This window comes from Polypterus senegalus, chromosome 13 (assembly GCF_016835505.1).
Source record: "Polypterus senegalus isolate Bchr_013 chromosome 13, ASM1683550v1, whole genome shotgun sequence".
Taxonomy (NCBI): domain Eukaryota; kingdom Metazoa; phylum Chordata; class Cladistia; order Polypteriformes; family Polypteridae; genus Polypterus; species Polypterus senegalus.
The window spans coordinates 152,965,768-152,992,943 of record NC_053166.1 but is presented as its reverse complement, the minus strand read 5'-3'; the positions used below and the strand labels follow the sequence as shown (position 1 = coordinate 152,992,943).

The 27,176-nt window shown below is 42.2% G+C and overlaps 2 protein-coding genes, 1 long non-coding RNA gene and 2 other non-coding genes across 5 annotated transcripts; 2 read left to right on the top strand and 3 right to left on the bottom strand.

The window, feature by feature from the left end:
• Positions 1–1,191: 1,191 nt before the first annotated feature.
• Positions 1,192–2,715, bottom strand: LOC120542363. Its single transcript, XR_005636179.1, has 2 exons — positions 1,992–2,715; positions 1,192–1,369 (listed from the first exon to the last, which is right to left on the bottom strand). It is a non-coding gene; the product is annotated as an uncharacterized LOC120542363 (long non-coding RNA).
• Positions 2,482–2,608, bottom strand: LOC120543455. The gene has a single exon (XR_005636355.1). It is a non-coding gene; the product is annotated as a small nucleolar RNA ACA64 (small nucleolar RNA).
• Positions 2,716–4,421: 1,706 nt separating the features above from the next.
• Positions 4,422–8,475, top strand: rps2 (ribosomal protein S2). Its single transcript, XM_039774756.1, has 7 exons — positions 4,422–4,575; positions 5,956–6,045; positions 6,163–6,270; positions 6,370–6,543; positions 6,686–6,845; positions 8,051–8,142; positions 8,357–8,475. Exons 1-7 carry the CDS (start codon positions 4,441–4,443, stop codon positions 8,435–8,437), a joined length of 840 nt encoding a protein of 279 aa, XP_039630690.1. The 5' UTR covers positions 4,422–4,440; the 3' UTR covers positions 8,438–8,475.
• On the top strand, positions 7,826–7,967 carry LOC120543443. Its single transcript, XR_005636342.1, has one exon. It is a non-coding gene; the product is annotated as a small nucleolar RNA SNORA64/SNORA10 family (small nucleolar RNA).
• A 5,119-nt stretch (positions 8,476–13,594) lies between the features above and the next one.
• ndufb10 (NADH:ubiquinone oxidoreductase subunit B10) lies at positions 13,595–26,151 on the bottom strand. Its single transcript, XM_039775162.1, has 4 exons — positions 25,931–26,151; positions 18,325–18,463; positions 16,189–16,328; positions 13,595–13,768 (listed from the first exon to the last, which is right to left on the bottom strand). The coding sequence occupies exons 1-4, from the start codon at positions 26,076–26,078 to the stop codon at positions 13,674–13,676; spliced, it is 522 nt and encodes a 173-aa protein (XP_039631096.1). The 5' UTR covers positions 26,079–26,151; the 3' UTR covers positions 13,595–13,673.
• Positions 26,152–27,176: the final 1,025 nt, after the last annotated feature.

Genomic DNA, 27,176 nt, shown 5'->3' with positions numbered 1-27,176 from the left:
AATAGTAAAACAAGTCAATCAAAATGAATTCTCAATAAGTTAGTTAGCAGCAAAAAACAGGTCACAAATTAAGGAAAGGGTTAGAATGAAAACCTGTAGCCACTGCAGCCCTCCAGGACTATAGTTTGAGATCACTGTTCTAAATGAAACTCTTGACACAAGTTAGAAATACTGTAATTTGATGCACAATTCACAGTATCATCTTGGTGGGTACCAATAAATAAAATCTGTGCTAAAGGTCAGTAGAAATTAGCTTCAACATCAAATCTTAGTGCAATATACTGTACAATGCTTTAAAGGAATACTCCACCACCCTCCACCCTCTTTAGTTTATAGTGATGGTAGTGATAAAATGGTGTTGCTTTTCTTGTAGCACAGAGATAACAAAAGGTTCTGATATAATAGATATCTATGGAGACCTGCAGAAAATATCGGAAACACCCATGAAAAAAAAACTTCACATTACTCATGTTGCATAATCCATGTGTCACATTGTCACTTGATCACACTCACATTACTAATAAATGCATTCATGTAGTTTAACTGAAATGTATTGAAAAAAAAAAAAATCACTTGGAACAGAATGTGTATTTAAGACCTGCATCTTGGTGTTACAATTTTATTCACAATAAAAGCACTGCAGGACTAAAGAACGGCAGTCTGTGAAACTGCACCACTGAATGGACTTTCTGCTAGTTGAAGCATCTGGTACATGCACAAGTATTTGGCGTGTTTTTTCACTCACACTTAACATTTTATTCTGTTTTAAATGTCTCTCTGTGCACACGTTTTGCTTAGATCATAAATATTTAGTTACTGATCTGGGCTTCTGACCAATGAATTATCTGTTCAACATATTAAAAAAAATAAATAAATAAAATGTTTTTCTTGGCCATCACTACAAACTATGTGGGGGTAAGTAACAAAAAGCCCTCCTGAGTGGAGTATTCCTTCAGCAGTCCATTTTGTTAGCACTAGTAGGTCAGGGAGCGTTAAGAGTGTAGCGAAAGGGCAACAAAAAAAACAAAGAGGTTCAGCAAGTATATCATAGGAAGATTAGATTTTGCACCAAAGTTCGCAGACAGTCTTAAATTGTGCATTTCAAAAGGAATCTTAACAGGTTCAGTTCTGGCTATCTAAACATTTCTCTTAAATGGCACTGTCCATGAACACAAATGACAGGGCAGTAAATTCAAGTGAAATTAGTTTTATTTATTGTACAGGGAGAAGCAGATATTAAAAACTATAAACAAAAAAAAAGTCATCTCATTTAGATCACATATCTAGGCAGCAGTACCAGTTGAAGATTCTACAGCTCACAGTTTATCGAGATTCCCCCCCAAATTACGGCCTCCATCATGTTCTACACCTGAAAACAAATAAATAAAAAAAAAGTTACTTTACTATTGCTTCCATTGAGAATACCAGAACATTAACCCAATCACCACATCAGTACAAATTTAACACTACCATTTCATTTAAACTATCAATACTAACAACTATGCACTTTGAGGGGTGACCAAGGCCGGCCAGGGTTTGTCATCTTCTAATGACCACCTTCCACAATGAAAAATGTTTGGTTTATATTGAACGAGTTTGGAGTAAAATAAAAATTATATATATATATATATATATATCTCATAAAGTTATATTGATCCCTCTTTAAAGTTCGGAAAGTCGGTGCTAGTATACAGGACTTTGGTTTTGCCATGTGTATTCAACCGCTAGAAAACTTAACCGGAAGCAGGTTGAGATATACAAGAATACCGAAAAATGGCGAAGGACATACACAGAGGGAGTTTGCGGCCCTCCACAATTAAAATGTACGGACATCAATTAACAGCAGAAATCGGTCAAAGATTACGAAACAGACAGACCCTGAAAACTCCCGCTTTTGAGGTCCACGCATTCGAGACACGGATCACAATAGGTAGTTTTCTTTAAAATGCCATTAAGATAGCATTGATGTATTGAAATTCCAGGTCATTTACCGCCTTTATGCCCGGTTGTGTCCGGGATGAGCACGAGCCGGTTTGTTATACGCTTCCCGTCCTCATACCATCGTCTCCGGGAACGCAATCTTTTCCGTCGTTGCAATTCTAGGCAGATAATTTGCTGTTCGTAGTTTATTAATTGAAGCTCCAGTAAGATTCGTTCGGTTTTGGTTGCCATTATTTCTTGCCTAGAGAATGTGGGAAATAGATCCGTCGCTTTTCATGCGCGTCAAACACCGCCCAGCGTTGCGTAGGAGTACAAATGTCTCTTGATGGCGTCGGTTAGACGCAGATTAGAGATCGGGCCGATTTAATTCCCAGGCATTCTGTTCCACGTTTAAATAGCTGTTGCATTATCCGTGATTTGTAGTTAAACGTACAGTAGATCACACCAACTGGTCGACCAAGACTTAACTATACAGGAAAGGACTTAATCACATTTACGCGACCTCCTCTAGATTCTGCTAATACAGACTATAAATTATACGCGTGTAGGCGCATGGGTTTCATCGCCACGTGATGGGCACACGGGCAATGAAAAACGCGCCATAGTAATTTAGGCACAGATATCTTACCGTAGACAATGGCAATGCCCGCGGCAATTTTCAGGCTGTGCCGTTTTAGTGGAAGATAAACCAATAATCTCAGTGTTTACCGATACAAACGCAACACAGAAAACACATCGCTTAAAAGCAAATATCCTAAAAGTTGCATGGTCTCAAATTAGTTAAATGTCAGAGACTACATTTCTGCTTACCTAACACATCCGAAGCAAAGATAATAGGCAGCTAGTCTACTATGGCCGCGCATGTTAACCTGCTGTCTAAAATAGGGTAATGTCCGGGTTATTGTAATCGCGCGAGAAGTCCTCCTTTAAATTCAAGTTCCGCCCTCACTTCCTCCTTCTTTTCGAAAATATCACGTAAGTGTGAGGAGTTCTTCTGATATTAATCCCTTTTTAATTTTAGACATCTTATTCTAATTAAAGATGGGTTATGCCGTAAAGTGTTAGGATGTACTCAGAATTTATCATTTTATATGTATTTCGTGGATTCGCCTACAAATGAATGTATTTTATGAAAGATGATTGTGATGCTGCGTGTAGGCCGCATAAGTGCCCAGGCCTCAAGCACACCGGGCTCTCGTTATTTGAACACTAAATTAGTCGTGTTGTTTCATAACGTGTAGCTGTTGGTAGGGATTGGTTTGTTTCCGATCATGTGCGCTTGTAAGCTAAAGACACCGAGTAAGCAGATTTCTTACTTTTTCGAGTAAATATAACTAAGTAGTCGCATTAAACCGTGACGACCTTGTTATGTATTTGCGTTTTCGTAATGGACTGTCAAACGTGGATATACGTCTTGCATTCAATATCTAGAGAAACCGTAAAAAAATAAACCGCAAGAGAAATTGCAATTGCTCAACGTGTAGAGCTGGTAAATGGTGTTATTTCAACATTTACCCCACCGATCGTAATCCCGTGAATTGATAATCTCATAAATGTAACTCTTTATACTAATACGACGTTTTGGTTAAGGTTAACCGCCAATTACAAAATAAACGTGAAGTACAATGTGCATCACAGTTGGTTAAATGGTCGCTTAGGGTTACGTTTGAGTCCAATGTTGGGATTGACACGGGCGGTTTTATGGTTTGAAGTACAATGCTTTACTCAAAAAGGGTTTTACCGTGCAGATGGGGGAAAATAACCTTTTTTTTTACAAGTTACTGAATTCTTGATTTTTGGTCCGTTTTAAGATCATTGGTCCATTGAGGCACTGACCAGTTGCAGTTTTCTCCCAACTTTCTCTTCCATGCCTATTCTGTATTACTTCTTGTATGCTAACGTTGAAGTAAAACCTGTTATCTAAACTTTTCTGTGCTGTCAGCCCATCTCAGTGTAGATGGCCCTACTCCAGCACTTTCTGCTCCTAATCACATCGACTGGATTTGCAGCTTTACCTCATTATTATTATATCTTCTGTGCATAGTTTATAATGCCATCTGATTGTAAGCATGTATCTCTAACTTTTCATTTCAAATAAGTTAGTTTTGTTTTTGGTGTCAATATGGTCAAGGTTATCTTGAGCTTACTGTTTTTTTTATTATTATATTTCTTTCCTTTTGAAACACCATAGTCTCCATCTTCTTTTTATTGATGGCCACTCATTTAGTACTTAATGGGCTTTGTAGAAAGCTCCACTAGTTTTTCTGTTATTAAATCGAAATCATCATCAAGTTTTAAGTTGGTTGGAAATGTGCCACTTGTTTGTTGTCAGACTTTCTTAAATCATCCAGAACTTGGTCATAATGTTTTTCTTTTTCCAAGTAGAATAAAACAATACTTGGAAAATAATTCAATCTTGTGTGTTGCCTACTGCCAAACTTTAATATTTATAAAATTATGTAATGTAGTATTAATTTGGTCTCTTCTCTTTTGCAGCAAATGGCGGACGACGCCGGTGGTAGAGGAGGCTTCCGTGGAGGCTTTGGTTCTGGAGGCCGTGGTCGTGGTCGGGGCCGCGGTAGGGGACGAGGCAGAGGCCGTGGGGCCCGTGGTGGCAAGTCTGATGACAAGGAGGTAAATTACATTTTATGTGGTTGGGAGAGATAAGATTCTAAGCAAAATATTTCTCGGATCCAGTTAGTCCAGTTCAGGGATGCTGGGGACAGGAGCCAATCCAGGTAGCACTGGATGCAAAACTGTAAATGACTCTGGACTGGGTGCCAGTACATCATAGGGCCCTTTCTCTCACACACACACACACCTGTATATAGTTATTCAAGTCAACCTTAGAATGGTATTCCTACTTAAATCATTTGTTGCACACAACAGGTTTTTTTTTGTTGACCTGTCAACATTTATTTGTATAATGTGCTGAAAAGGAAGGAAGGGCATTGGTATTGTTTGAATCTAGTGATCTATAGAATTTTAGTACACCTCTAATTGGTAACCATAAGAAAGGTAAGGTGTTCCTTGCAGAGACTGGTGTGTACTGCAACATGGGGTGGTAGTTGGGGAGTTATTTTGCATTATTTTGGAAGCAATCAAAAGAAAATGTCTTGAAGTAAGTTTATAATCCACTGGACAATTTTTAACATTAGGAGAGCTGGTAGTACTGCCCATGGTGTTGTTTTTCTTTGTTTATTAAACTTTGTTATGCCAATATGCAATACCCCCTCCCCAAACCCCCATTGAATGTACATGTATGGAAACATTTTATACATTGATTTATTGGCGTGAGGTGCATGGTGGTACATTCTATCCCTTGAACGTTTTATATTGCAAAATGATACAACTGTCCAGCTATACTATACTAACTTAAGCTTTTACAGCCTAAGTTGTTCAGTGAAGGTGTTTTTTACATTTGCATGTTGGTCTCTCCTGGACCCACCAAACCCAAGTTCACAAGTAGAGTTGGCCTTGTGGTTCTTTTTTTGTGTGTCCGCTTTAAATTGTAGTTTGGGAAGATTGTGAAATTCTTGGTCTAGGCACATTTCAATGCTAACCACATCTTTAGTTCTTAGGATCCAATTAGACATACATAAATGAAAGATGTGTGTATGGAGCAGTCCACTTTGGTCCTGCTCAACCACAGCCAGTAGATGGTGCATGCATGTTTAAATTTGCACCATGTGCAAGTCTGGAGGTGTTTTCTCAAGACAAACATTAATAGGACTCGTATGCCAGTCATATGATTTAAAATAAGGTATCACCTGTGTCGTCTTGCGAAAGCCAGTGGCACAGCAAGCACAGGTGGGTCCATGTCCTCTGCTCTGGTTAATTCTGAAGAGTTAGCTGACGCCTCTCCAAGTTCACGAATATAGTAAAACCGCTAGGGAGTCTTTGGGTGTTTTTTTTTTTTGTACCGAAGACCACGTGCAGTTAGTATAAAATATTAAGGAGCAAACCGTGAAAAAGCGAGGATTTTTCAGTGTGACCTTTTTTGTTTCTCTGTAGTGGGTACCAGTGACCAAGCTTGGCCGCCTTGTCAAGGACATGAAGATAAAGTCCCTAGAGGAAATTTATCTCTACTCTCTCCCCATCAAGGTAGGAGCTGAATTCACTTTCAATTTTTAGTGTACCACCTTCTGCTCATTTGTTCCACAGTTTGATTATGCTGTATTGTTTGGTTTTTTATTTATAAACTGTGAATTTGTTTTTCAGGAGTCAGAGATTATTGACTTCTTTCTTGGTTCATCGCTGAAGGATGAGGTTCTTAAGATCATGCCTGTCCAAAAGCAGACCAGAGCCGGGCAGAGAACCAGGTTTAAGGTATACTTGGGCCCAGTAGTTAGTTGATGGCTTGTGTACCATCATATTTCTGTTTAAATTATATTTATGGATTTTTTTTCCTTGTTTTTCTCCCATCAGGCCTTTGTTGCTATTGGTGATTACAACGGCCATGTAGGTCTTGGAGTAAAGTGCTCCAAGGAAGTTGCTACAGCCATTAGGGGAGCCATCATTTTGGCCAAATTGTCCATTGTGCCAGTCAGACGAGGGTACTGGGGAAACAAAATCGGCAAACCACACACCGTCCCTTGCAAGGTAAGCCTATAAATGCATTTTTAATGGTTTTTAATACACACTCTTGACATCTTTGAATGCGATTACCTGAGCCCCCTGTCCTTTGTTGCTTTTGTTACACTATTAATGGTGCCTCTTCCCCCTTTCCCCCTCATTTGTTTAGGTGACTGGTCGCTGTGGCTCAGTTCTAGTGCGATTAATCCCAGCCCCCCGTGGTACTGGCATTGTGTCTGCACCTGTGCCCAAGAAATTGCTTATGATGGCAGGTATTGATGACTGCTACACTTCAGCCAGGGGCTGCACTGCCACATTGGGAAATTTCGGTAAGAAGCGTTTTTGCAAGTGTTAAACCTAAAGTTCGATTTTTAAAATGGACAGTTTTTTTTTTCTAAATACTTTTTTTCTCTTTTTATCAAACCTTAGAGCTTGGTATTACAACTGTTAGACAGTACAGATGTAACTCAAATATTATGTAATATCTAATGTATGTAATGTGTTCTTGGTTAGTGTCATCACAACTGATAATGCAGAGAGAAACCTAACCCTTCGTTTTAGACAGTGTTTAGCCCACACTAGGTCTCCATAAAGAAAGCAGTACAGTTCATGAAAGAAGGTGCACAGTTGTTCTTTCAACTGGATGTATGCTATGTAAAACATGAAAACTGTTTGGAAATTTTACTTAAGTTGAAAGTGTTTTCCTTATTCTGCTGAGTACCTCCTTGTAATTGAAATGTGTATTGTGTCAAAAAAAAATTATGATCATAGTTTGTCTGCTTATGCCAGATCTCCCTGAACAAGTTGAACTCTTCAGAGAAGTGCTGTGGCATGGATGTTAGTCAAGGTCATTTCTGTCCCGTTGTTCACTTAATGTGGCAGCAAGCAAGTAGATTGACTCGTTGATGTGATCAATTTTGGAATGAAGTTTAGAAAGATGCAATATAATTCAAACAATTGGTTCTTGATATATCTGCAGGGCAATGTTTGACCTTCCACAGTAGTCTGGTTGCTTGTTTCGGTTTGTGTAGAGATTAAAGACTTGTACCTGAAGATTACTGGTCCAGTTTCTCACCACCTGTAAAAGTAAATCTACGTGTACCGTCTGTCTCTACTTGTAAAGAGTCTTGGGTTGGTGTTTTGCCATACAATGAAACTATTTAAAGTTAAGTCAGATTATCGGCCAGGTTTAAAGTCAAGTCCTGTTTGCTTTGCTTGTCAAAACTGAAAGCTTCAATGGGGAATAGTACAGAGGAGGAAGAGTAGTGAATGAACACATTTTTAAATGTTAAGTGTGCTGCTAAGGATTGCTCTCTCAGCTCTGCACAATTGCATCTTTGTGTCTGTGGTGTAATTGACGTAAATCGGGAGAGAAAGTAAGAGAGTCCGAAATTGACAGCGGGAGGACTTCTTTTGTAGTCCTCCTATTGCATTTTTGGGACTCGACAGGATATTAGTGTTTGTTTTCACTTCACCAAAGGCCCACTTCATTTGTCATCCATTTATTTATTTATTTATTTTTTCCAATTTACAGCCAAGGCTACCTTTGATGCAATTTCAAAGACTTACAGTTATCTAACTCCTGATTTCTGGAAGGAGACTGTCTTCACCAAATCTCCTTACCAGGTACGTACTTGAGTTTGGCAATTGAAGCTGTAAGATAAAATGTTTGGGTTTTTTTTTTTTTTTGCTAAAACAGTCCTAATTGGGTTGGAGGCACTAATGCCTGGTTTTCCATTTACAATATTTCTGCCTTGTCAGTCATGACAAGTAGTGGCATGGATGTTTGCTGATATAGTAACCAGGGCTTTAATGTCTGTTTCATTCCTTCTCTTTTCAGGAGTTCACTGATCACTTGGCCAAGACCCACACCAGAGTACCTGTACAGCGGACCCAGGCATCTGTTGCATCCACCTCCTAAACATTTTGGGGTCAATAAAGCTTAAAACCTGGCAATCTGTTTGTAGTCACTTGTAGCCTTTTATATACATAGTCTAATTAATTAGGTCTCTCCACTAAAGATAGTGTGTCTCCAGCTAGTAAAGTGGAATTTGATAATGCGTATTTTGAATTAGAACAAATGTTCTTTGAAAATGTTGATTCTGGAGTCCTATTTTAGCACTGAATTCAGTACTTGTGTAGGTCTTAACTTGAGCTTATCCTCTGTCTTAAGCCTTGTGCCTGATAAGTCCACAAAGTTGTGCTATACTGTTACTGTTGGCAGGTGCCAAGTAGCTCCTGTTTTGGTGGATGCTCTCTGGTTTTAGGTATCCATTTTAGGTTTGTGTTTTATATATAAGGAGTGCTTACTAGGTCTCTTAAAGCTAAACACCTTTCCAAGGATCCTCAGGAAAACCTGAGCCTCTGGTCCATCTTTAGACTGCACAGCCATACTCTGAATACTTCTTCAATTAAGAATCCCCATCAACAAGATGCTGAACTTCTGATATACACTGGGAAATGTGTTAGGAACGAAAGGATGCCACATCGTTTGATGGAAATGAAAATGATCAACCTACAGAGCCCTGAATTCAAAGACGCCCCAAAAATCAGAGTGAAAAAATGATGTGGCAGGCTAGTCCATTTTGCCAAAATTTAATTGCAGCAACTCCAAATTGTACGCAGCACTTTGTATGGCCCCTGTGTTCTTGTATACATGCCTGACAACATTGGTGCATGCTTCTAATGAGATGACAGATGGTGTTGTGGGGGATCTCCTCCCAGATCTGGACCAGGGCATCACTGAGCTCCTGGACAGTCTGAGGTGCAACCTGGTGGCATTGGATGGACCAAAACATAATGTCCCAGAGGTGTTCTATTGGATTTAGGTCAGGAAAGTGTGGTGGCCAGTCAATGGTATCAATTCCTTCATCCTCCAGGAACTGCCTGCATACTCTCACCACATGAGGCCAGGAATTGTCGTGCACGAGGAGCCACTGTACCAGCATAGGGTCTGACAATGGGTCCAAGGATTTCATCCTGATACCTAATGGCAGCCAAGGTGCCTTTGTCAAGCCTGTAGCGGTCTGTGACCCTCCATGGATATGCCTCTCCAGACAATCATTAACCCACCACCAAACTGCTCATGCTGAATGATGTTACAGGCAGCATAATGTTCTCCATGGCTTCTCCAGACCCTTTCACTTCTGTCACATGCTCAGGGTGAACCTGCTCTCATCTGTAAAAAGCACAGGGCACCAGTGGCGCATCTGCCAATTCTGGTATTCTATGGCGAATGCCAATCGAGCTGCATGCTGCTGGGCAGTGAGCTCAGGGCCCATTAGAGGACATGGGGCCCTTGGGTCACCCTCATGAAGTCTTTCTGGTTGTTTGGTCAGAGACATTCACACCAGTGGCCTGCTGGAGGTCATTTTGTAGGGCTCTGGCAGTGCTCATCCTGTTCCTCCTTGCCCAAAGGAGCAGATACTGGTCCTGCTGATGGGTTATGGACCTTCTATGGCCCTCTCCAGCTCTCCTAGAGTAACTGCTTGTCTCCTAGAATCTCCTCCATGCCCTTGAGACTGTGCAGGAGACACAGCAAACCTTCTGGCAATGACACGTATTGATGTGCCATCCTGGAGAAGTTGGACTACCTGTGCAACCTCTGTAGGGTCCAGGTATCGCCTCATGGTACCAGTAGTGACACTGACTGTAGCCAAATGCAAAACTAGTGAAGAAACAGTCAGAAAAGATGAGGAGGGAAAAATGTCAGTGGCCTCCACCTTTTAAACCATTCCTGTTTTGGGGGTCATCTCATTGTTGCCCCTCTAGTGCATCTGTTGTTAATTTCATGAACACCACAGCAGCTGAAACTGATTAACAACCCCCTCTGCTACTTAACTGACCAGATTAATATCCCATAAGTTTCACTGACTTGATGCTATACTCTGATTAAAAAGTGTTCCTTTAATTCTTTTGAGCAGTATATATATATTTAATTTAACATCATTCAGCTATGGTCTGTATGGTGGAGACCAGACCTGCACAGGCTGTTCCTCTGGAGGTCTCACAAGAGCTTTTTATGGCCTAAATCTAAGCACTATGGATCCCCCCCACCCCGTTCCACATATTGGGGGTCTATATAAACCATATTTGTATTAAGGCTTTTTTTTTTTTTCAGCAGTTGTACCTTAATATTTTACTTTATTTATCTGCAGTAAATATGGTCTGCCCAGCTCTGGGTTTTGCCCAGGTTCAGTTCTGCTGACCCCAGGTTTGATGGAAATTTAAAATTGGGCAGCAGCCCCACCACTGCCCCCTAGGGGTCACCACTTGAGCCAGTCTAGGCTCTGCTCTTTTGAAGTCCCACTCCTTGTTTGTTCACTTAACCCTTAGGTAGCAATTTATCAAAAGGTTTTTGAAAAACATCAGATACTTCAAGTGCTAATTAAACCCAATCCAGGCACATGTTGCCTGCTAATATAAGATAGGTGGAAGCAGACGTGGAGGTATAACAAACATTAAAGTAAGTTGCTTAAAGTATTTAACTTCTTTCACTTGTTACAGGATGCATTGTGAGTTTTATATACTGTATTTAATTAGAATTGTTTACTTGGGCACTTTTTGGTTGTTCAGTTGCTGCCTTTTAAATTGCAAATACTATGAAGTACATTGATTTTCAAATCATTCACTAATGTGTTTTCAGATGATTTCCAAATTTTTCAAAGGTGAAGATGTCTAAAAGTAACAATTATCACTTCCTTGCGTTTTTTTTTTTTTTGTTTGTTTGTTTTTTGGTCATTTCCTCCCCAGAGTCAAGTCTGGGAGCCTTTGTGCAAGGGTGTACTTTAGGCCTGGGGGCCACTCCTGTAGCACTAGAGGTTGTTGCAGTATTGAGATTTTATTTTTTTTTTTCTTTCTGATCCTCCATCTTCCAAACTGAGCAGGTTCACAGGGAAGCTGGCACCAAAACCAACAAGCAATGGGTGAAAGTCCTTCACATGGTAAGCACACACACATCAGATGTTGGGTGGCTGGATTGTCCCTGATTTCTTTGGACTACAGGAGATAGCCACAGATCATTCAAACTTGAGCCCACTGGCACTGTAACCAGGCAGCTGTGGTACCACTGGGCCACCCTGGAGGTATTTTTTTGCTAAACTAATTTATCCTTGCCAATGCTGATGTTGCACAAGTAAATGTGTTTAGTTTCTTGTCCTTTACCTTTTTGGTTTTGTGGAAGAAAAATTAGACGGTGGTGGTGGTGGGTAGCACTGCTGCCTCACAGTAAGGAGCCCCGCGTTTGCTTCCTGGGTCCTCCCTGCGTGGAGTTTGCATGTTCTCCCCGTGTCTGTGTGGTTTTCCTTGAGGTGCTCCAGTTTCCTCCAAAGACAGTCAGGTTAGGTGCATTGGCGATCCTAAATTGTCCCTAGTGTGTGTGCACCATGAGGTGGGCTGGCGCCCTGTGTTGGCTGGGATTGGCTCCAGCAGAGACCCATGTGACCCTGTAGTTAGGATATAGCAGGTTGGATAATGGATGGATGGATTTTAAAATTAAGTTTACGACATGGCAAAATTTAAACTAGAGAGAGAAAATACGGGTTTGAAGTGGAAATGTTGACTTCAATCTCGACATAAACGGCGAGAAAGTGAGGGGGTGGTCTAGGGGTTTTGGAGTTATCTGTCCGTATTTTTGGCCTAAATACACTTCTGTATATAATATACTTGTGTTATTCATAAACGTCTACGTGTGTGTGTCGGGGTAAGGGCTCTGCCTCTGAGGAAACAGAAAACTAAACGTCTACGTCTGGAAGTGCGTTTGTCTGGCCCGGAAGTGCGAGGCTACTACATTAGGAAGCTCAGAGAGCCGGCAAGGCAGCCCCAAGTTAACAAGTCGGAATAAGAAAACGCGACTCTGTTGCCAAAGTAAAACCGCAGAGAAAAGAGAAAAACCCTTGTGCAAGCAAGACGAGCACATCGGCAAAATAGTATCCCTTTCATTTTTCCACCAGCCGCTAATGCACAAGTATGTCGGCAAAACAAATCCTAGAAGAGAGCCACCCAGCGATGTTCCTTTCAGTTACCTGACATCTCTACATTTCAATTTTTTTTCTGACAATTTCAACAGTTTCCAGGACGCTGGGCTTTGCACAGCTACTATTTTATACAAGTCATTTGGGTGTAAATCAATGAACCAACCAGAGTAAATGTATGCGCTGATTGGCACTTCTGTAGATTCATGTGCTTATAAAACAGACCCGCACACGTTTACTGCTCTGACTATTCTCATCATGCTGTGAGAGACGCTCCCTCCTCAGCTCGGTGCTGCACATGTAATAAACGACGCAGACTGACAAGCTCTTCTCCTGCCCAATTACTGACTAAAAATGTTTTACCAGATATGTCCCACTAGACGGAGAGGTGGGCAATGCCAGTCCTGGAGGGCCGCAGTGGCTGCAGATTTTTGTTCCAACCCAATTTCTTATTGAGAAGTCAATTATGGCTGAAGTGACTGTGAGGCTTCAGTCTAGTGGTCTCGCTTGTTCAGGTTCCCCACCCTTAAATGCTTATTTCAGTCTTGAAGAGTTGCATTTGGTATTTTTAATGGCTCCTTATTAGCAGTAAGATGCAAATGACAAAAGGGGCCAGCAGTTCTCCACTCGATTCGTCTCCATTTACGTGTGTGGATTCATCCTGCACCATCTGGTTTAATAAAACACTTCAGAGAAAAATGTGACCGACTGAGAATGATCTGTGTTAGGCTTCAAATCATTTGGATGATATCCTTGGAAAGGTAAAAATCTGTAAGAACCTGAAATTGAAAACTAACAAGCCATAAAATTAAATACAGTCAGAGATTAGCAGATACTGGTTTCTAATTAAGCAACTGGGTTGGAACAAAAACCTGCAGCCACTGCGGCCCTCCTGGATCGATGTTGCCCACCCCCAAGTTAAGTATAAATTTCTTTAATTCAGATATCCGTTTCTTCTTCCAGTACCTCCTTTAACTCCATGTATGAACTGGATGGTCGTTTTACCTGTGTGATGTTATTATAGCTGACACGAAGGCCTAAGATTAGGCTGCGTCATTTTCAGCTCAGGCGAGTTCACCGTTAAATGAACAAGACGTGACAGTGGCCCATTTTCCAAATTTCCAGCTTTATTTTCACATATTCACACCGTCGAGTCATTTAGTCGGGAGATCGTCACGGGCCACGTCAGGCAGCCTTTTGTTTCTCCCGTTCTTCGATCATTCGTTGCTTCTGTTTCATCAGACATTTGCGGGCGCTGGCGTACACACCGAGGTCTCCATCTGTAAAGCAAGAAGTCTGAAAAATGAACTCAAAAAGGTACGTGGATTGAAAAAAATTTAAAAAGTAGAAAGTGCTCCACAAAACAGTGTATCACGTTACACCTGCGCTGTGGTCAGTTTGAGGAAAAATGAGCAGTTTTCGATTTTAGAAGTTAGTAGACAAGCAAAAAAAAAAAAAAAATGGATGAAAACGAGGGCTGATTGAAAAGTAATGAGACTGTCGGTTTCTGTTTCGGAGAGGCAGACATGGGAATTCTGTGCAGGTGTGTGGACAGCCTCCATTGACATGGGGCGAGCCTGCAGTTGGAGCACTGTATTCTTCAGCGTCCTATTACAACAAGTGACAGAGACTCGTACGTGTCGTCATGGCGGACAAAGAAGACGGCTTTCCTGTGAGAGGACTGCAGAGGTGTGTGATTGAATTTTGAGTTGGACTTGGGACGAGCGCTAATGAAACTCCTGATATGTTTGAACAAGCATACGGTGATGAAACAATTAGCCGTGCTGCTCATATTTCGGTGGTGGAAGCAGTTTAAGGTCAGCAACACGTGAGTGAATGACAAAGTGCATTCTGGGAGGCCATCCACCATGGTTATAAATGTCAACATTGCCAAGGCTAACGAATTGTTGCGAGAACAACGTTTAAATGTCGGAGAAAATTCACAATTTCTTAGCCTTGATTGTGATGTGCAAATCATCTATCTTCTTGCAACAGTTTGTTAGCCTTAGCAATGTTGACATCTGTAATCACGTGAAAAACAGCAGCAGCACGACCGTACACTTGTTGGAACAGTTTAAGAGTTTCATTAGCGCTCTTCCCATGCCTAACACAAAATTCCATCTTGTAAACACACACCTCTACCATCACCTCAGAGGAACGTTATCTTCTTCTTCTTCCTCCTCCTCCTCTGCCATGACAACATGTATGAGGTGTTTCCACTCGCTGTGGCAGGACACTAAAGAATATGCCAGCCCGACTGCAGACTCACACACGTCAATGTACGGTAGCCCATCCATAAACACTTGCGCAGCATTCTCATGTCTACCTCCAAGAAAGAAAAACAGGGACAGTGTCATTACTTTTCAATCAGGCCTCATAAGAGAAAAAAAAAAATAGTCTGTTTTACATTAGAATTATACTTAAAAAGATAAGTTTGGTATTTTCAGTTTTTCACAATCATGACAGATGTTTGCCCATGAAATCATATTCTAAAGTGAAGCATTTTTACCAGTTTTACACCATGCCTAGCCAGCTCCCGTACTCTAAATTGAGCTGGACGGCACTTACAAGGAAGCCTTGGGAACGCCAAAGGCGCGATGTCTTAACTTGAAAGCATTGTTGCATCAAAGTGGACACTGTCTAAGTGTTAAGGTTTTTGTTGTTAAGAGTGTCAAAATAGCCAAATTAAATCCACTGGGATTTACTGGAATATAATAATAAAACATAAAACTGAATACTTTTGCACATCTGGCAAATTCAGAAAGCATTGAGACCCCTTCACCTTCTGTACACTTAGTGTTGTTGTAGATTTATTTTTAAAAATTGCCATTTTTGCCTATCAAGCTACACTCAATAACCCGTAACGATAAAGAGAAAACACGTTTCCTGAAATGTTTACAATTTTTTTAAGAATCAAAGAATTGAGGCCCTTTGCAGTGGTTACTCCAAATTGTGCTCAAGTCCGGCCTGTTTGCTTTAATTCTCCTTGAGCTGTTTCTACAACTTGGTGGGTGTCCACCGGTGGCAAATGGAATTGGTTGGCCATCATTTAGAAGGGCACATCGGTGTAGAGAAGGTTCCACCATTCACACTGCAAGTCTTGGCAAAAAGCAATCCATGATGTCCAAGGAACCCTCTGTAGACCTCCGCCACCAATCTATGATGAGGCATAGAGCAAGGCAAGGAGATACAATGTGTTTGGGGTCTTTATCTGTGCCACAGTGAGGATTCTTCTGTCCTCGGCAGTGGAGGTCTTCCTTGGCTTATCAGTCCCTTTGTGATTACTGAGCTCACCAGGGCATTCTCTCTTTGTAATAATATTGTTGACAGTTGATTAGGTCATCCTAAGGTTTTTCGGATGTCGCTGATGGTTTTATTCTTGTTTTACAGTCTCATAATGGCTTCTTTTGACTTTCATTAGCACAGCTCCTGCCCTCACATTGAACAATGATGACTACAGACTCCAAAGGGTAGAAGCAAGAAGAGGTACCTTAGGGAAGCAAAGAAACCCACCTGAGGAATCACAAACACCTCAGACGCCACTTGTCACAAACATTACGGTAGTGAGTGAAATGTGTGCAAATACCCGTAAATGAGAGCCAGCAACGTGCACTTTAATCATGTCTGAATAATTTGGTTTGTAATTTTTAAACGGTGGAGCAGAGGGGTCCATCAAGGAAAACACTGAGGAGTTACTTACATCTCGACTGGTAGGCGGCTGCAACCTGCTCAAACTGTTGAATCTCCTTGGCGCAGTTCTGCACGTAGCTCTCCCCTTCTCTCTGCTGGCAGGCCTGCATCCGCTCTTGCATCACCTTCACAATCTCTTGGTCGATTTTGCTAAAATGAAAGCAAAATTCAGGGATGTCATACAGGCATCAATAAGTAAGAGTTACAGATATAAATTTCACAATGGGGTCTGGTATAAACCACCAAAACTTTTAATGGTGAGGTGATGGTCCTGCAAAGCAAGTCAAGTCAAGTCGAGAAGCATGCACTGGTGCAATGTGTTGCCGCACCCACTACATGACGAAACAACTCGGGATCCTGGTTGTCAACCCCCCAAGGCAGACACACGGTCCAGTCCCCACCCTCCAGAAATGACCCTCTATCTGCCACAGCCAGGAGTTATGTGGGTGACCCCTAGGCCTGGTCCAGCCACTCAGGTCCCCAACAATGGGGATCTTACGAGCCGGATCACCCTCGGGGAAATGCGCCACATGGCCATAATGCCATAACTGACGCTCCCTCACAATGCAGGTCACGTGCCTCATTCAGGACTCCATGAGCAACCACTCATTCGACACAAAGTCAAACCCAAAGATTTTCCAGTGAGACACAGTACCAAACGGGTCTCACAACCATATAGCAAGACAGGAAGCACTAGGACTCTAAAGACTTGGACCTTCGTCCTTTTGCATAGATATCGGAAGGGCCACACACCCCTTACCGGTGACCTCATGACCCCCCATGCTCTCCCAATCCATCGACTGACTTCCTAGGAAGAGTCACCAGAGACATGAATGTCACTGCCAAGGTAAGTAAACCTCTCGACAAAGACTCCCCGCAAAGCGTTCAGTTAAAAAAAAAAAAATAACAGCTCTGTTTTATGAAATATTCTCTTGATATTGAATACCATCTCAAGGCCCATTGCACTTTTAGACACAGACTACAAGACAGACCTGGCGGGTTAAATGACTTGCACAGGTCACACAGTAAAGAGCTGCGATAAGCAAACCCCACCGAATTCTCTTTGCCTTGACTTGAAATGTTGTGGATGCATTGAAGTCAAAGGGAAAGCAGAAACTGAACTAATTGCTAGTTGAGGAATCTGGCGTGAGTCTCAAAGAAGAATGCACATCTGGGGACGACCCATAAAAAAGGGTGTAGTGAATGGCGGCAAAATCCTGTGCTGCAAAGGCTCCACCCACAGGGCACCACCACAAACCCCAACCCCACTGATGGCCTGTCGGTGCATTTCAAGTTCCACTTATCCACAAACAGACATGTACAGGATCAAATTAAGAGTAGACACTTAACCTGATATCCATGTGTCTGGGATAGGGCTGTGCAGTATACCAGTGCTAGAAAAGTACAGAAAATCCCAAATTTTAAAAGGATACAGTTAGCAGCATTTAGGGATTTTTCGGTACTGGAAGTTAACGTTGGCTTTCCTATCAATACCCTGAACCCACTTCAACTTCCTCAATACTCACTATTGCAGTAGTGGAAAAACATGTTAGACTTCATCAAACGAAAGTACACACTTTGATGCAATCATAACTCTACGGATTGACCCCCCTGTACCCTGCTTGGATACAATCTGGACTTCATGGGGGACACATTGCTTCGACACAATCAGGACTTCATGGCTATCAAACATGAAGCCACACATAGTGTGGCACAATACAGCAGCTCACCAGAAACGAGAGCAATTGTGTGGTGCACAACGGAGGCTGGAGTAATACGAGGGGCGATGGCAGTGGGGGTGGTCTGGGGGTTTTGGAGTTATCTGGTGTTTGCTTAGGAACCATTTTGGTAGCCGCACTGGGGTCAGAAAGCTGGTATTCATACCAAAGTCAAAATCTGAGTACTGATCCAACACTAGTCAGGGAATGCGTGTCCCCAAACGTGTGGTGCAAACCCCACAGCGACAACAACTGGGTGTGACAGTCACATGTGGGGTGCTGGATAACCACTGTGCACCATCATGCCTCTCGTCAAGTAAATACATAAAAGCAAATGACTCGCTCTACTGATCCTCAGTTATAAAGTTCTCATACCTGCTTAAGAAACCACCAATGGCACAGGTGTAGGTCAGATGACTGGTACTTACTAGTCTCGACTCCACTGCATCTCTGCCTCAAAGCAGCACAGGTGGTCTCCAACCTGGCATTCGGTCAGGTCCGGGACGCGGCGAAAGTGCTGATGGTAATAGTAGAATTTGTTCTTTTGATGTTGACGGTCTATCCAGTCTGTATTTTAGGTGAGAAGAAGATTCATTTCAGAATATTATGGTGTGAAAGGTTGAAGTGCCTCCCCCAATCTCAGTACCACAAAACAAAACAGTAAAGACAAAGAGAAAGAACAAAACAATCACAGCTCATTACAGACAATTGTGAAGTGGAAACGTGCCTACAAAATATTAGAGCATTACAAAGATTTACACAAGAACAGGCCACTCAGCCCAACTAAGCCCACCAGTCCTGTCCACTGATTTCTTCCAAAATAACATCAAGTCGAGTTTTTTTAAGGTCTTTGAAGTCCTACTGTCCTACACCACACTACTTGGGTAACAAATTCTACATGTCAACGGCTCTCTTGTCTGACTGGTTTACTCCTCGCCTACTGTACATGTGGTTAGGACGAGTTACACGGCTTCTAGCAAAAATATAAATGAAAACAAAGTTTGGAAAGCAACGTGTCAGACCCTTAGCCTTCATCAGGTTATGTCCATGATGGCCTGTATGGTCTGGTCTCGTCCAAAGTTGAGATGAAAAAAGGCCATTCAGCCCAACCAGGTCATCCATCCCTTTCAGAGAAACCTGTCTAAAATAACATTAAGTCGAGATTTGAAAGTCCCTAAAGTCCTGCTCTCCACCACACTACTAACTCCATGTATCTGTGGTTCTTTGTGTGAAGAAAACCTGTAAATTCTAATAATAATAATTCTTTAATTTTATATAACGGTTTTCAAAGTGCTTCAGTGAGTGGGGAGTTACCATTTTTGTGCCAGTACACTCACCACACACGAGTTGATCGTTGGTGAAGTGGTGAGAGAGAGAGCTAGCCAATTAGAGATAGGGAATGATTAGGGGGATAGAATGACAAGGCCGTGGAGGGCAATTTGGCCTGGATGTCGGGGTACATCCTACTCTTTACAAAGGATGCCCAGTGATCTTTTATGACCACATGGAGTCAGGACCTCGGTTTTACGTCTCATTCGAAGGACAGAGCCATTTTTACAGTACAGTGTCCTCGTCACTGCACTGGGGCACTCGGATCCACATTGAGGGGTAAGCGCCTCCCGCTGGTCTAACCAATACCTCTTCTAGTAACAACCCAAACTTTTCCTTGACGGTACCGGCAACTGCTACTGCTTCAAAGTAAAACAGCAAAATTTTTAAAAAAATCACAGGTTACAGTTTAAAAAATAAAGTAACTTGTGGAAAGTCGATCAAGAGTGTGTGTGTGTGTTATTCTTTGAGCACTGGACCCCCACCTCATCACTCGACCAGCACCCTGCTCTAAAAAAAATCTAATTCAACTACAGGTCTTCGAGAGGTAGCACAGCTACTAGTGCTGTTTGTTAAAATGAATGTGTAACGGTATTAATGTAAAACAGCAGCAAACCAGGGGTCTCAGGTTCAAGAGTACAGCGGAACAGGATCAGGAGCAAAAATGATACTAATAGGGAAATAGAGAGAAAATCAGTTGTTAGAGCACCATTAACTAAATAGCGGAGCAGTGGGGTGTCTGTTTTATCAATGACGATACAAACTAACCATTAATAATGACAAAACATGGCCATTGCTGCAAAATGTACAGGAGTACTGCAGCACAAAGTGCCTGGAGTAACACAATGCCGAAATTAGTGTGAGGTAAAATAATAGACGGTTCTTTCACAATTGAATGTCTGCGTTTGCCTTTGAGTAAGAATTTTTTCCTAAAGATTTGAAATATATTTAAAGAGTGAAATTCGATCTGACAGCCCTTGTCCCTCCATACGTAGTACAAAATTAACTCAAGGTTGGGTTCTTCAACCCCAGGATGAACTTGGATACCTTGCATGGCATTCCCCATCGCTGAACCTTTATCGGAAGTTCTGGAGGGAAGAGCGCCAGGCAGAGTACCACTTCCTTCGTCATTCACATAACTGCAGGATGGTCTTCTGGTGCAACATTTCCCAGAATACACAGTTCACGATTTGGATGACAACCTTCCAAGAAGGACTGAAGCTGATCTGAAGGTGAAGGCTGGCCTTAATTGTTATGTGGAGCGTTCAATAATTTATCTACCTCAGTAGGAAAGAAAAGAGTTTTCAAAAAAATTTTAACCCTAATTTTTCAATATAGTCCCCCAATAGCTCCATACTCTTCATCTACTTTTCCTGCAATGACTTTGACCCCTTTGAAAAAAAAAAAAAATCTTCGGTTGGCCCTTCAAACCAGGACGTTACAGCTGCCTTGACATCTTCATCACTTGAAAACCACTATCCACGGAGAAAATTTGGAACAGGAATCCACATCAGGACTGTAGGTTGGAAGGTTCAGCTGCTGGAGCCCACATTCTCGGATGGCAGCCTGTGATTGATGTGACATGTGAACCATCACCTTGTCGTGGAGGAGCAGCACACCTCCTCCAAGTTTTCCTTGTCTTTTCTCCTTGATTGACTCCCACAAAGTGATCATTGTGTTGGCATAACTACCACCAATTATGGTTGTCTTGTGTGGTGTGTACACCAGATTCAAAAGTCCTTCAAGATCCCAAAACACAGTTGCCATGACTTTGCCTGCACATTTTTGTGTCTTGAACTTATTTGGGGTAGGGGATGACTTGTGCTTCCACTGCATGGACTCCATTTTGGACTTGGGATCTCGCAGTCACCAAACGATGAAAAAAATTCACTTGGCCCTCATGGAGCAGCTCCAAGTTATCCTAACAGCACTGGAGCGTCAGCATTCTTGGAGCCCATCTTACATTGAACTTTGACATGTCCAACCGTTCATGAATTGTTTTACGAACTGTACCTGCTGAGGAGCACGTTTCTTCAGCTATTCAAGAAAAGTGAATTTGTCTGTCTGACAAAATTAAATCCTTGACTTTCTTGCACATTTGCTTCCACAGGCCATCCAGTGCGAGGGTCATCATTAATGGACTCTCTATTCCACTTAAACGCCTTGCTCCAAAATGTTACATTGTAAGATGATGGGACAGACTCACCATAAACCGCAGTCACACGTTCATGGATCTCCTTTGACTTTTTCCCTTCTTTTGAGAGCAATTTTACCACCAGACATTGCTCCATATCTAGAATTTTCTTACTTAATTTGCACGAGGACTCTCCTGACATCTTGTCTCTTGGAATGTTAGACTCGCACTAAGCCACCACCTTGAGAGATGTCACAAAATGCACAGACTTGTTTCAGTACGCTTGGTATTTTGTTCATACCCCTGTAAATAAATTATTGAGCACCCCTCGTATCAATCATTTTCTAACCTGCTTTGTCCTGAACCAGGTCACGGGGGTCTGCTGGAGCCTATCCCAGCTAACATAGGGCACAAGGCAGGGGACAAACCCTGGACAGGTTGCCAAGTCCGTCGCAGGGCGCACATCCACACACCAAGCATACACTTTAGTGTCACCATTTCGCCTAACCTGCAGGACTTTGGCTTGTGGGAAGAAACCAACACAGAGATGGAGATAACAGGCAAACTCCACGCAAGGAGGACCCGGGAGGCAAACTTACGATGAGGTAGCAGCGCTAGCACTGTGCCACCGCGCCGCCCACCTTACTAGTTATTAAGCTTTAATTATAATAACATCAGCAGGTGTTTCTATTATTTTTGTCTACCCAGTGAGTGCTTTTCATGCCATACTCCGCTCTCAGCTACCTTTTTGAATGTGAATTACATATAATTATAATAACACAGTGCCCACGTTGAACGAAGAACACTTCAAATCAACGACAGAAGGAGAAAGACAGCAAAAGAACATTTAACTTTACAGAGACGGATTTTATTTAAGTGTCTTGTGTGGGCTGAACTGCCCACCTGTCTAATGGGGTCATGCGCCTCAACACCTCAGTCTGGCATCCTCATTTGTAATCCAGAGATTTGTAGTTTGAACTGCACTCTCAAATATGTGCTTGTAATCTCTGTCTTCTTATGTAATATGCTACTGTGGCTGTCCATTTGTCTCTCCAGCATTTTAAATCACTCGTAGCTCACAAACCGTTTGACCTGTCTCTCTATTATAAAAAAAAAAAAAAAAACTTGCAACGAGACGAGACTTTTTCCCAGGGACGAGACATGATCTTTTGAAGAGAGACAGAGAGACACTTTCACTTCCCACAAGATGGAAAAGTCACGTCAAACTTATAGCCTTCAGACGCAAGTCCCGTAATACACACGCAGAGCAGGTTAGAGATAACGGAAGTAGGAAAATTCAAAAGTCTCGAAAAAATGAGAGTAAAGATCGCATTAGCGCAAACAAACTGAAAATATTACTCGGGAAAATAATGGAACAGGCAAAAGAGATCAAATATTCAGGTGCAGTACAGGCTTTTAAACATTCGAAGTGCCGCAGGAGATGCAGATCACGCGGCACGGCGGCAGCAGCAAGCCTGCAGCTTTTCGAGCAAAGAGGAGGTGCAAAACACACCTGTTACTTTTTTCCCCCCATTGTATCACCGTATAAGAGGGGTTTCGGAGGAGCGGCAACATCTTCTTGGGGTGCGCTCAGCTCCCCCTCTTAACAATGGTGCCTACCGCTGGTGGGGTTTTGAATTGCGGATCACACATGACACCAGCAGAAGCTCGAGCAAAGAGGAGTTCAAAAAAATGTATTTGTTTCCCATTGTATCAAAGTTTAAGAGGGGTTTCGGAGAAGCAGCCACTTGCAGGGAGCGAAGTTGACCTAAAATTTGGTACACATATACTACATGACCTCTACTGTCCGCTTTCAGGGTGATGATTTTTATTCTTTTTATTTTTATTCTATTTTATTGTAGAATCAACTCTCAGCAGCAGGCAGCAGGGTGGCCAAGTGGCGCATGCGTACGGGCACCATTCTCATCCCTACCACCTTCACAGTCACTTCCTCTACCTCTTCATATCTTAAATCATTTTTGAGGCAGATTGAACAGTGAAAAATTAAAGAAAACATACTGAGTAATTGCGACACAAACACTGACTTAATCAGTTCTAACACGAAAAGATGCCGACGGGAGAAGAAGCGGGCCGCTAGGGTGGAGAGAAGAAGAGCTGCTCAGGAAGCAGCAAAACGTTCAGAGAAAGAGAATGAAAACTAGGAATACTCAAGTCAAGTGGATTCACTGCACGTTATCATGCAGGGGGCCTTTACTGGTTTACTAATAAAGCAATATTGTATTTTGGGGGGCTTCGCTTTTGTCAACTCGTTTGTTACAATTCAAGCCCCTTAATTGCCTTTTTTAGTTTTTAAAACTGCTGCATTTTAGTTTTAATTGTCGCCAGTTTTCTTAACCAGCCAGCAGTTGATAATGAGCTGCAGGTCACATGTGTCCATCTAAACCTGTGCACACACGTCATGAACCATCGGTGTTAATAAAATGTTAGGAAATAAATGAGAGGGGATACAAGGACCACACATCACCCACATAATGTTCTCAGAAAACAAAACTAATCCAATTTTTGTCTTGGAGGAACGACAGCACTAATAAGCCATATAATTAAATACCAAGCTTCACTGATTGCTAGGCCTCGTTTCTACTTACAAAACTGGTTGGGATGAAAACCTGCAGCCATTGCGGACCCCCAGAAACAGAAGTGATCACCCCTGGTCTAGAGTTTTACTCCGAAAACATAACGTGAGAGGCAGTTCTGTAGATGGATAGAAACTGCCTTTTTGACGAGAGGGGTCAGAGGAGAATGGCCGGCCTGGCTTGAGCAGACAGAAAGGCTACAGTAAGTCGGTGAACCGTGAGCAAACCAGCATCTTAAAATGCACAACACGTCAAACCTTGAGGCGGGTGGGCAACAACAGCAGAGGACCACGTCGCGTTCCGCTTCTGTCAAACAAGCACAGAAATGTGGCTGCAGTGGGCACAGGCTCACCAAAACTGGGCAAGTGAAGATTGAAATACATTGCCTGGTCTGATGAATCTCAATTTCTGTTGAGTCACAGAGATGCCAACAGCCTGAATCCATGACCCCCACCTGCATTTGTGTCACCAGTTCAGACTGGTGGTACTTGAGTAATAGTGTGGTGCACTTTGGGTCCATTAATACCAATCACTCATTGCTTGTATGCCATGGCCTATCTGGGTATTGGTGCTGACCATATGCAGCCCTTTATGGCCACAATTTCCCCATCTTCTAATGGTGACTTCCAACACAATAATGCACCACGTCACAAAGTAAAAGTCATCTCAAACTGGTCATATGAATTTAACAAGGAGTTCTGCAGTGGCCTTCCCAGTCACCAGAATATCTTTAGGATGTGGTAGAATGGGAGATTCACAGCTTGAATGTGTAGCTGACAGATTGTGCGATGCAATCAAGTCAACATGGACCAAAACCTCAAAGGAAAAAAGTTTTCCAGCATCTTGTGGAATCCATGCTATGAAAAAGGGAGGCTGTTTTGAGAGTAAAAGGAGGTCCCACCCAGTATTAGGATAGTGGTCTTACGAATTTGTTCAATGGGTGTATTTACTAGGCACAAAGCAAGACTCAGCCCCAGGTGGGATGCCAGTCCATAAGAGGGCTCAGACACTCACAGCCATACACTCATTTGCATGGGGATGGGAGGGAAAAATCGACTCAGGCTAACAGAGAACATGAAGACAGCACATGATAAACAGGCGTCAGGGTTCAACCCCAGGCTGCTGGATTCTTGAAACAGTGCTACCCACTTGACCAGGGCTGTGCAACTCTGGAGGGCTGCAGTGGCTGCAGTTTTTCCTTCCTGAAGCTTTCTTCACCAGTGTCCAATCTCTGCCGTTAACTGATTTCTTTTCCCTTCATTTTAATTTGTTTTTTTTAAGACTCCACTGAGTTGCTTTTTCTCCACCCTTAAATTGCAGTCAAACAAAAATATGATTTGCAGTGAGTCAGTGACCAGCTAGGTCAGGGTCTCAAATTCATACCAGTTTCACTCCAATTAGTTCCTGAATTAGAAGTCGATTCTTGTTGTCAGTTAAACCTGTCATTTAAATTGTTTGTTGCTGCTCTCATTCTACCACAGCAGACATTTCCAAAACTGGTGATTTTCATTTCTCTAAGGGCCCACCAAATGTCTCGCGGACCTGAGCAGCTCATCATTACCGAGACCCTCACCTGTCTTCATTTTCATACATTGGCTTGCTGGTCACCAGTTGGCTCGTTCTGCATCTCGTTATTGTTTGGCGGCTAATTAAGGAAAAAAATAATAACGGGGTCTATGTTTTAAATAGCAGATCAATTAAAATTAAGGCAAATTTTTAATTAGCAGCAATAAACGTGGAACTGGTTAACTCTGCATAAAATGTACTGGATGTCATTACAGCATTAACAGTTTTCTTACCATATAAAATTCATGTACTATATTCGCCAAATAAACATGAGCAGCTCGTCATTCAGTTTAGTTACAGCTAAGTGCTTTTCCCTTCTTTTTATCAGCTGCTTCGTTGTAACCCTCAGTTGGCCCGGGCCTACACTGCAGCCTCGGGCTCAGCTATACTGTTCCCCGGCTGTCGGCTCACCTCGCACGGTAGTGACTGGCAAATCCACGGTGTAGTAAAATACCCTGCTTATGAAATCAAGCGGGTTCGGAAGCGCAGTCTGTTTGTCCACGACCGGTGTGCGTCGCGGTGGCTTTGGATACACGTCCTTGTCCCAGTCTTCAGGCATGATTCCGTTTACATGTACAGTATTCCACTTCAGTCAGTCCTCTAGGTGACCTCGCGAGGTCTCGGCGAGCAGGGCGGCTGCGCAGCATAATACCTAAACAAGATGGCGACTGGAAGCCTTGATCACGTGGACTCCACGACAGCCGATCTGGCTTTAATGCAAGTTTTCGGTGAATGATGTATTTATTCCCTGAAAAACAAGCGGTGTTTTAGTATTTTTTTGATAACGCCCATTTTAAAAGAAATAACGCCGGTCGTATTGGATTGGATAGACTGTAACGGACAAAATGCAAATCTAGTCGAGACACCTCGTTTCTATGTTACTGTAATGCGCTTGCAAAAACATTCTATTCAGCGTCCCAGTTCAAGGTCAAGGGTATCCGCGGCCATTCCCTGCAGCTTTGAGTGGGAGACGGAATCGCACCCTGGATGGGGTAGGAGGAGCCCATCGCAGGAAATATTCGGTTACACACTTATTCGAAGTTAACAACCCTGACGTGCGACACCGCCATTAGGAAAACATGCAAAATCCACACAGTGACTAAATATGGAATTCCTTTCTATGGAAGAAATTACACGTAATCAAGCCTGTAAATTACATTAATTTTGGTACAGGATCATTTAATAAACAACATAAGTGATACAAATAAAATGATGTGAATTTTTTCACTCTGGTGCCCTTTTTCAAGTAGAGTTTGGTCAAATACGTGAAAGCATTTGTTTAGAAAAACTGTAGTACTAGGATGTTGTACCGTGTTAGCCTGAAGAAGGGGCCCGAGTTGCCTCGAAAGCTTGCATATTGTAATCTTTTTAATTAGCCAATAAAAGGTGTCATTTTTCTTGACTTTTCACTACATTTAGAAAATCTTTTCTACTGTATATATTTTCATTTAAATATATAGCGGGTTATTGTGTGTTGGGTTGTTACTGTTTTAAATCTTTTTGTCTGGTTTTGTATAATATTGTAACGTCCTCAACAAGAAACACAGAAGGACGAAGAAGGAATTGTATACTGGAACCGTAAAAAATACACAATTGTAAAAGCAAAAATAAATGACTTTGAACTCGAACTGTTTACAGTTACCTATGAATCTCTCAT

Coding starts and splice junctions, on each gene's coding strand:
- rps2 (XM_039774756.1), top strand. CDS start 4,441: ATGGCGGACGACGCCGGTGGTAGAGGAGGCTTCCGTGGAGGCTTTGGT. Junction 6,271..6,369: donor GGCAGAGAACCAGGTTTAAG/GTATACTTGGGC, acceptor TTCTCCCATCAG/GCCTTTGTTGCTATTGGTGA. Junction 8,143..8,356: donor TCACCAAATCTCCTTACCAG/GTACGTACTTGA, acceptor TTCTCTTTTCAG/GAGTTCACTGATCACTTGGC.
- ndufb10 (XM_039775162.1), bottom strand. CDS start 26,078: ATGCCTGAAGACTGGGACAAGGACGTGTATCCAAAGCCACCGCGACGC. Junction 18,464..25,930: donor GCCAGTCACTACCGTGCGAG/GTGAGCCGACAG, acceptor CCTAAAATACAG/ACTGGATAGACCGTCAACAT. Junction 16,329..18,324: donor ATGCAGTGGAGTCGAGACTA/GTAAGTACCAGT, acceptor CTTTCATTTTAG/CAAAATCGACCAAGAGATTG.